The 10,807-nt window shown below is 36.8% G+C and overlaps 1 protein-coding gene across 1 annotated transcript in view; it reads left to right on the forward strand.

The window, feature by feature from the left end:
* Positions 1-10,807, forward strand: part of GABRR3 (gamma-aminobutyric acid (GABA) A receptor, rho 3) — a 55,862-nt gene that overhangs the window by 10,811 nt on the left and 34,244 nt on the right. Inside the window, exons 2-3 of the mRNA XM_008583793.1 lie at positions 2,264-2,376; positions 8,652-8,719. Coding sequence (XP_008582015.1) covers positions 2,264-2,376; positions 8,652-8,719 — 181 coding nt within the window. The remainder of the gene's footprint in view (positions 1-2,263; positions 2,377-8,651; positions 8,720-10,807) is intronic.

A 10,807-nucleotide genomic window follows, 5' to 3' on the forward strand; every position in this document is an offset into this window, starting at 1 on the left:
TTTTTTTTTTTTTTTTTTTTTTTTTTTGGTGGCTGGCTGGCAAGGGAATCTAAACACTTCACCTTGGTATTGTGCCACCGTGCTCTAACCAACTGAGCTAACCAGCCAGCCCTCAAATTTTTTTTACAGGGTATAAAAGTAACAAATCCTTTTGGGGAAGTAGATGAGGTATAAAAAAGGCAAAAATAGATAAATATGGAACATCTCCTGTACATCAGAAGAGCCCTCAGGTATGAACAGGTGCATGTACTTCCAAGTACTGCCAAGAAAGCATTTCATAGCAGGCTGTGTTCAGTGTTCTTGGGATCCCTAATTAAGATTTCTCCTTTCTAATCTCATGGAGGGATATGCTCCTGAAAAGACACAGTAGTGATATGCCATTTAGTTGTTTTTTTAAAAAAAAAATATTACCAAAGGAGTTCCACCCAAAGTTACATTTCCATTTTCCTTAAAATAGTAACAAGTAGCTAGTTTTTATTAAATGTCTTCTACTTTCTAGGCCAGTTGTTCTCCTGAGAAATTGGTATACATGCAAGTTCTCACACCCCAAACCTATTGAATCAGAAACTCTAGGCTTAGGCCCAGGAAACCAGATATTTAGATGCATGCCAAAGAAGATAATATTTACAAAACATCTGGCAAGGTGCCTTGAATGTAGTAGGCATTTAATAAAAGCTAGCTGCTATTATCTTTGAATACATAGTTCATTATAGCTCCTTGGAATAATTTTTCCAGTTAATTCTAGCTCCATGGAAGAAATAGCTCTATATGTTCAATTATTCATAGGATATAATGGCTTAACATGCTTAAAATCAAACTCATTGCCTTCTACTCCAGTTTTGATCTCCCAACTTCCCCATTTCTTTGAAGGGCAAAAATGCTTGTGTATATATATATATATATAAGCTCTGAGGGTTTCAACCAGAAACCGTCCTATTGAAAGACCCCACTGGGTGATCTCAGGTGCCCACAGCCTGCACATATGTCTTCCACCAGTTGCTTCAGGATCTGAAATTCTCCCCATCGAAGTCATTTTATTGAATCAAGAAATTGCATCCACAAGTCTTATGTTAAAATTCACATCAGTTTCTGGAGAAGACATTTATTAACATGAAAGCATATCAGGTATTCAGAGTGACTAGAATTCACTTAGAAGACTCCACAGGGTCTGTGCTATTGCTGCTGCTAACCATGATGGTGAGGATGACAGGCACGTTTTTCAGGGAAGCGGAGCTGGGCAAGGACCCCAGCATGAGAAGTCTGCTGCATGTTACTTGAAGACTCCACAGGGTCTGTGCTATTGCTGCTGCTAACCATGATGGTGAGGATGACAGGCACATTTTTCAGGGAAGCGGAGCTGGGCAAGGACCCCAGCATGAGAAGTCTGCTGCATGTTACTTCCGAAGGAGCTGTGCTCGCAGGGACACTCTGCCTTCTCGCCTACAATATCACCAGGAAGTTGGTATCACAGGGCAGAAAGTGAGTCAGGGAGGTGCAGCAACTTGCCCAAGTTCACAGACCCAGGGAGAGACAGGGCTTTATTCCCACATCAGGACACATACAGCAGAGAGGCCACTCCCCGCTTTGCATTTGCCCTGCAGAACTGTGGGTGAAAACAAACTTCACCTGCTTCACAATCTGACCTGGCATCAGGTCCAAACATTGCCATCCCTTAGGTTCTAGAACCTCAGACAAGAATTCTGCCTCCAATCTCAGCCTGTTCCCATATTTTCTGCTCATTTTGTCTTTGCAAAACACTATTTTCATCAGTTTACAACTTGGCAGTGTTTTTATTTTTTGACTGTCAGTTCAAAGATTGTTTAACCTCAGTGGCCCCAAGCATCACTGCGTTTTAAAATGCAGATTCCTAGGCCCTGCCTCCTTGGGTACTGATTTAGCTGATCTGGGCCAGGGGTCCACGAATCTGAACTTTGATCACCTCCACCCAGTTAATCGGGACACACCAAGTCTAAAATCTGTATTCTGAGAAACACTGCCAGTTCGTACATGAAATCCAAACTCAGTTTGTCATTTAAGGTGCTCCAAAATTTGGTTTACCTAACCTGCTCCACTCTTTTATAATAAAGAGCAATTGTTTGTAGATCTTTGGCTTAATATGAACTAAAAAAATGAGCTTTTATGTATATATTTTAGAACATGCTGTGTTAAGCACAGATGGCTAACTCAAATCAAAACATCCAGAAGCGTATGTATCCCAAAAGTTGTTTTTTGTTTTTTTTTCCTTCCCGCTTTGGATGGACAGCAAACAAGAACCTAGAATGAGGAAAGGTGATAGTACCAAAGTGTGTCCCCTGAAATATGAGCAACTTCTCCATATAGAGGACCACGATTTTACAATGAGACCTGGATTTGGAGGTGAGTATTATCCTTACAAAACTCATGTCAAAACCCATTGTACTGTCAATATGGAGGTGAAAATTTGAAGCAGTTTAGACCAAAACACAAGACCACCAGTTTAAAAAAAAATTTTACAATTATTATTTATCCACTTTAACCAAATAACTCATTTTTCTACTATACACACTATTGTAAATAGTATGTGTTCAATAAATGGTAAATGGATATATCCTGCCTATATATCAATTTATTGTTTTAACTAAAGCCTATAAGATGTGTTGCATGTTATTCATAAAATCTTGAATGTTCTTCTGAGCTGGAATATCTGGCTTTCGTGGAAGAACTAGCATGTCACATACCATAGCTCCCTATGAACCAACTCTGATGAGTTATTTTTAAAATTTTTATCACTTCTAGCAATTAAAATTGATCAAAATGTTGCAGTACCAGGCCCTGTGCTAAGCCCTTTAATTCACTGTCTCATTCCACCCTCACTGTGACCCTATGAAATAGGCACTATCCTGATACTTAAATTCCAATGTGGAAACTGGGATTTAGAGAGGTTAGGAGATTTTCCCAAGACCGTAAAAGCAGTAAGTGGTGGAACCATGATGCAGAGGACGGAAGAAGTCTGCAGTAGAGGTGCACACTTGGATCAAAGCCTTTCTTCCTCTCAGATGGTTTAACGTGCATATAGGTGAATCACTGAGGGTACCAAGTTTTCCAGCAATGCACAGGGTGTGAAGAAATCAACCAGTTAAAGTGAACTCTTGGCTTACTGCTAAATCCACTCTGACTCTTCTTTCATTGACCCAAAGTCTTCCACTGCCACAGTTCCTAAACTGACAACTTTTCAGAATCCCAGAGATGTGCAGATGAGGGAAGTGTGGATGAAGGGCAGTAGATCCTCTGGCAGTAGAACAGGTACAGCTTTTTGATAAATAACCGATACCTCAAGTATTCAGGGTGGGGTGGGGGAACACAGTGCTCTTGCCTTATTGTGATTATGACCAAAGCAAGCACAAAAGGCTTGTAGATAAGAGAGAGAACTCATTTGTTCACAGGTAACATAAAAAAGTATGTCAGGTAGTTATATTGAGGGTTGTGGGGGGGGGTGTCGTTTTGTGTTTTTTTTTAAATTTCTTGGAACCCATTGGGTTGCAATTCTAAGGGTGTGACCTTGATTTCATTAGATTAGTGACTCAAACTTTAGCGAGAATCAGTACCATTCGGGGGGGTCTTAACACAGAGATTATGGGGCCCCACCACCAGAGTTTCTGACTCACTAGATCTGGGTGGGCCAACAATTTCCATTTCTAGTAAATTCCTGATGCTGCTGATCTGCGATCACATTGTGAGAACCACTGCATTTGATTATCAGTATCAGATTAAATCTTGGTGAGCTTATTTTTTTTTGTTTGTTTTTCAGAGTGCTTCTCACAGTTATTGAATCCTAACTTAAGATTTTAGAAGTCTTGAAATTACACATTTTAGAAATGTGTCCTCTGCCCCACGTTTTTTTTTTTAACCGAGACTCTATTTCTTTATCTTTTTTCTTTACTTCACTGCTTCTCATATGTACGTCCTTACAACTCTCCTAAACATGCTTGAGCCCTTAACTACCATTCTCAATAGAATCTTCCCCCAATCAAATTTTCCCAAATTTTAAATAATATACTGTATAACGACCACGAAGATATTTTTTGTACCTCGGTCTCTATAATTCCATAAATGAGTTTGTCAAGATTTCATAGTGATCTTCGGAAGATAAACTTGCCCGGCAGTGGGTCTTTTCGGCCACTAGGGGGCGCGAGTCACACGGCAATGGCTCGAAACCGGCCTTTGCCGCAGTTGGAAGCTCAACATGATGTATTCCTTTCAACACCAATTCAAAAAGCTGCCCTAATTCCTGTCAAGTTAGGTTCCTCAGTTAAATTAATCCCTATCCTAGAGGAGAGAGTTTTTATGTGGATTATTTTAGGCCGTTGAAAGCCAGAAAGATTGAGAGAAAAATGACTGTCCTTGAATGTGGACCTTGAAACAAGCAGGCTAGAGAGACCTCGTCACTCAAAGTGGCCCAAAGACCAGCAGCCGAATCACCGGGGAGTGAGTTAGAAATGCAGAAGCTCAGGCCCCACCCAGGCTCTCTGAATAAAAATCTGCATTTGTATCAAGATCCCCGGGTGATTCACGTACACATTACAGTGTGAGAAACGCCGCTGTAGAGACTACAAACCGACCCTCGTCTTTTCTCCTTCCCCTACATCATTTCCGAAAAATCTGCATTTGTATCAAGATCCCCGGGTGATTCACGTACACATTACAGTGTGAGAAACTCCGCTGTAGAGACTACAAACCGACCCTCGTCTTTTCTCCTTCCCCTACATCATTTCCGTCCCCCAGGAAAACAGAAAATTGACCTTAAATTTCCGTTTTGCTTGAGGTGTTAGAGATACATGTTGTCTTTTTAAGTAAAAATGCATTTTTTTAAAAAATTTGTGTTTTTTTCCTGAGGCTTTTTTGTTGGGCTATTAAAAATGCAATTGAAATGTGCTCCTGAGTGGCATGTGGCCAGTCATCCCACAACTAAGATATTTTTCTGACAATCATAGACTGGGGCTAAATAGTGTCCAAATGGCTTGTGTGTTTAGTCAGTTCTGGTAGAGAAATTCATAAATTCAGTCAGAAGCGTCAGGGTGGTAGCTCTGTGAAATACAGTCCTGAGCCTTCCCTTGCATGTCTTGGTTAGAACAGCTACTTAGGCCAGTGACCCATTTCTCTGCTCTCACAGCGGCCCTCCTTGGGGAAATCAGACTGCAGGATATAAAAGACAAGCTTTAATTTATCTTCCCTTTCTTTCTACTTGTCCACAACACAAACACATGAACATACTTCTTTCCTCTTGAGCTAAATGTAACTTCAGCACTTCTCTTGCCTTAATGTGTTTTTCTAATTAGCTTTAACATTAAAACCAGCTGCTACTGCAGTGTTTTTTACTTTTATAAAGCATTAGAAGATTAATTGACTCATTATGTGGAAACAGGAGGATATAAATTTAGGGGCGCTTTTTGTTTAACTTGGGTTATAAATTGCAGCTCATTTTCTTTATTTATGTTTTTTCCTACCCTTTACATCTCCCATAATTAAGGACTTTTTTGTTTTAATCGTATAGATGATAATTTCTTTGTTTCTTCCAAGTGAAATCAATTCAGCATCTAGATGGTGGCTACTGAGTCAAGACAAAAACTAAAGTTATAAAAGCTGCTTATCTAGCCTTTGTAAAACACAGGACTTACCCTGGGATTCAGAAGGAACTGGCTATATTCCTAGCATTATCTAGTCTTGGGTTTCAGGCAAGTGGTGCAGGTTTCTGAGTATGTGTTCCTTCATCTGTCAAGCAGAGCTAAAATCTATTCTACCTAGCTAACAAGGTTGCTGTAATGATAACATGAAATAATATGTTATCTAATGTATTTTTATGCACTGTATGAATAAGATATATAACTTTCATTTGGCCCTCATTATTTCAGCCTGCATAAAAACTAGATTGATGCTATATTTTTATGAACATAAAAAGGATTATAAACGTATGAGCTGTATCTAGTTAGTGATCCCAGGAAATCAACACCATAATCTAAGGTTAATATTTATTTAATTTTTACTGTATTTTAAAGGCTTTAAATGCAGAATTAATAAAAGTATTTATAAAATGATTATGCTGTTATTTATTACTAATACACTAGACAATGAATAATTGTGTTGTTAGACATTCGAATGGGGTCAGGCTAAGGACTTGCATCAGCATCTAGTCATCAGCATCTATGATCTACTTACAAGTTATGAGATTCTAAATCCAAGTTGGTCCCTGGTTTTATCAGGAAGTAAGTGAGAAGCCCTGCGTCATTTTTTTTTTTTTTTTTTTTTTTTTTTTTAGTGAAGAGTGGACTGATTTTGTAAATGTTTGAGTGTAGAATTGGGAATAGTGGCTTGCATTCCTAAGGGGCACGTTTGCATTTTTGCTTAATTACAATAGCAATAACATTTATTTTGTGCCATTTATAGAGCACCAATTAAGTTCAATAACTGTATTATTTCTAGTCTCACATGAGTCTCTAAGGTGAATATTACTACTGAGATTTTATAAATGAGGAAACTAAGCTTAGAGAAATTACTTACCCAAAATCACATAATTGTGATGCAGCTGGGTGCAAACTCTATAGTCAATGTAATTCTAATGCTAGAACTTTATCCAGGACATTCTGCCACCCCTCCAAGAACTTTTCAAATGCTTTGTTCCCTTGGAGTAGTGGAATTAATGGGAAGATTTTCTCACCATGAAATGACAGGTAAAGCCATGGCCAACATATTTTCATGAATTTTTATGTCGATAACTCTAATTCAAGGAAAAAGGCCAAAATACGCTGGCTGGTTAGCTCAGCTGGTCAGAGTGTGGTGTTGATAACACCAAGGTCCAGGGTTTGATCCCTGTACCAGCCAGCTGCCAAGAAAAACAAACTGACAAAAAAGCACCATAGCTGAAACCTATGAAACCCCTATGAAGGAATAATACCAAACTATTCCCAAGTTAATGCTTAATCGTAATTATCATTAAACAATATTGTTTATAGAATTGTCATTTTTAGTGTTATAGAATGTAATCGATCCAATATGGCAGGAAGAAGTGAGTGGTTAAGATGCATGTAACATATTCCTTAAGCCTGAAGCAGGAATATATTTGAGTGACAGGCCTAGTGCCCAGCTAGCTGAAACCCTTCTGATTAAGAAATGATACTGAAGATATGGACTCATGGAACAAACAAGGGAGTCTGATGTTGATAAAGTGAAGATAACATCAGCCATTAATGGGGAAGTCACAAAAGAGAGACAGGAACCTGCAAGACATATTTTGTTTTATGCTGTATTGTGCAATCAAAAGGCTGTTGAATTATATGCACACACATCACATGTAGCAAATCCAGGCATTACTAAGCCTCAGTAGAAAGCTTTCCAGGCCTGACCCCTCTAAATCCCAGAATTTCGACTAAAACAACAGCTGGGATCCATCTAGGTAGGATTTATATCTTTTCATCAACAGTTGAAAGCATTTTTTAACTTAGGACTATATAAGCAATAAGGTTTCATCGAGAATGGCTCATTATGAAGAAGAAAACATATGAAGAAGACACGAGTATATATATAAATTATTTTAACATATATATCCATCAAATTTCATATGCAAAACTAAATGATGAAGTTATCAACATCGATTTCCCCTTACATAGGAAGTGGTGAAATCCTGTTAGGGGTAACTAAGAAATGTCAGTTTTAGTCTAGTTTGGATTCTCTTGTGTCGTCATTCAGGTTTGTTGAGTCCATGAACATAAATCTGGGAGATCCAACTGCAAAAAAGTCTCAGCAGTTCTCTGAAATTGCTCCAATTCTGATTTTCAGTATATTCTCATCAAATGCATTTCTAAGGATGTTTGCTTCTTCCCAAATGCAGCCTACAGTTGCGGATGATCTGCGAAGGGACACTTCTGAATCTGTGGTGTCTGTGTCTAGCACTGTACTATCATCTGTGTTCCTCTAGCCACCGCATGAGTGAGAAAAGGCTGATTTTTTGGCAGGAGAAAAAGGTTCCAACACTGCCAGAGTCAAGGACTCTATGATACACCCTGACTATAAGATACGACCATTACAATATAGAATACATAATCATGCATACCCTAAGACATGTTTTCAAAACACTATTCCTTTTTAGATCACTACTAGCTAAAAATATATATAATAACTTTTAAAATAATAAATATATAATTAATATATGATATTTATTAATTATTAATTAATTATTAATATATAATGTATTATATATTAAATAATATATAATAATAACGAAAAAACTAGAGATACTATTTCTATACTGTAAAAGAAAAACATAATAAATATATAATTAATATATGATATTTATTAATTATTAATTAATTATTAATATATAATTATTATATATTAAATAATATATAATAATAACGAAAAAACTAGAGATACTATTTCTATACTGTAAAAGAAAAATATTGAGATGTTCCCAAGCAAGTGAGTAATGATTATTGGAATAATTATTTACACATGTGCCTTTATTGTTGTAATTGAATGTATAATAACTGATGCAATAGATAATGGAGAAATGTGTAGTTTCAAAAAACTTGAAAAATAATTCATTTGCCATATATGAACATTGATCCGTCTCTCTGGTTTGAATGCATTTCTCAGAATGTTACCCCTTCTTCTTTCTGAAGGGTCCCCAGTGCCAGTAGGTGTAGATGTTCACATTGAAAGCATTGACAGCATTTCAGAGGTTAATATGGTAAGTTTTTCCATGGGATATTGGTCTTCTTCTAAAAGGATAGAAACAACAGTGTCAAAAATCACTGTTATCTTAATAAATCATTTTAACTGTGTATGTCATTTCTTTTTCCCTCTTTGTTTGATAATAGCATTGTGGTTACTTTACTCTCTTTTATCCACTACTTTCTTTCCTTAATTACAATTCTCATTCCTTCCCTCCTCTTCTCCTTTCCTTGTAATGGATTTGCAGTGGTGGAGCACCCTAGAGCACTATGATGTATTTAGCTATGTAGAGTGAACTGGGGACGATTGTATAAGAAGGATGATCATAATGTATGTGCAATATGAAACCACGACCGTGAGTTCTACCCCCAGAACGATGGACAGTTGACGGCTGCTTCCAAATGTTTCAATTGTTATCAATGTTGTTCATCTGTAGAAAACAAGTATCAGAGGACAAAGGATTGTTTTTAAATTCGTAGGACTAAAATTTAGTTAAGAAAATTTTGTCTATTCCATTATATTTTCTAGAAATCTAGAAGAGACTGCCATTCTTTTATTTTTCAATGAAACATCTGTATTTTCATGAGTATTATTCACAAACCATTGACCTTAAAACTTGAAACTGATGACTTGTTTTTATCTTGAACCTTCCTTTTAGCCTTTTTCTGTCTTCTATGCCATTTTGCATGCCTTGCTTTTTCCCTTAACCTGGTTTTACCATTTTGGCTATTATTATGTTTTAATACCCTCTACCATAACTTTTCCTTTTTATTTTCTCAATTCCCAATTTACAATCACCTTCCTTGTCTACATAATTACCAAAGCCACTTTTCACTGAAGTAATTGTCAGGGTTTTTCAGGATTTTACTGTAAGAAAGAACAGTTAATACCATGGCTAACTTACATGCACAAGCACCTGCACATTTGCTTTTAGATGTACTGTATCTCCTTTTTCCCTACTCCTCTTATGTTAATTTTCTAATAGAAAGTTTTGTTACCCCGTTTCAGATTATTTTTCTGTGGCAAGTAAAGAGTGCCTTGATAGTTTCAAATGTTCAGTGTCCGCTTCTTGTTCTTACCAAATTGCTTTATGTGCTACATTTGAGTCGCTCTTCTCGTTTCGTTTCATTCTCCTCAGTTGTGCTGTCTTTCCATCATCCCCTCTAGATGCATTTCTTTTGTTTCCTATCAACACTACACCACGTGCAAGCGTTAATGACAAGGGCCCCCACAGGTACCCACTCCTAAGATGAAGCTTCTGAATTCGGTTTGGTTTGGGTTTTGATTTCAATTTTGGATTTGGTTTCAATTTTAGTATTGTTCTCCCCCTCCCCCACCCAAAGCATTAAACAATTTAATTTTTGAATGTCTTTAGATGGGGCCTGGGCCCTCCAGTTTGCCCTGCTTCTCTCTATATTCAGCCTGCTTCTTTCATTGAAATTACTCATCTGCTCCTTGGAATCACGTAAGATTGTGACCTTTAGCCAGATGCTTTTTGTCCTTCATTTTCTACTTCAAGTACGACAGCCCGGTTTTTTATTTTGTTTTGTTTTGTTTTTAATAAAACCAAGGAGTATCTCATCCATGAAAAAGGAAAAGTTAAATTTCTTTCTTTTCAAACTCTATTTTCCATCTGAAAAGATTTAGTTTGTTGTTTATCCAATTTACTCATTTAATGGACATTTTCACATGCATTGATCCTTGCACTTTTCTGAAATCTTTTACTTGTGTGTTCTTATGAAATTTTCAAAAGATACTTTTTGGAATAAAAGTATTTTTTTATACAAAAACTATATAGCATATAGAGAGATTTTCATAGAATTAACTTGAGAAATTTAGATTCTATATATTATTTTTGTAATACACACATACCACAATTAGAGATAAAATGTTTTTAAAAAATGAGAGAGAGAAAAAGAAAAATGAACTAAGCAGGGATCTCTTAAGGGAGCAGGACCCAGAAAATATAAATTACTAACATCAAATAATCTTTCCATACGTATACTTAATTAATATTTTTATTTATAGTGATTCCTCCAAATCATTAACTGAATGAAAAGTTCAAAACACATAAAAATTCCAGCGGGGTCTAAACAAAATCTTC

Source organism: Galeopterus variegatus, unplaced genomic scaffold, assembly GCF_000696425.1.
Source record: "Galeopterus variegatus unplaced genomic scaffold, G_variegatus-3.0.2 Scaffold3044, whole genome shotgun sequence".
Classification (NCBI taxonomy): domain Eukaryota; kingdom Metazoa; phylum Chordata; class Mammalia; order Dermoptera; family Cynocephalidae; genus Galeopterus; species Galeopterus variegatus.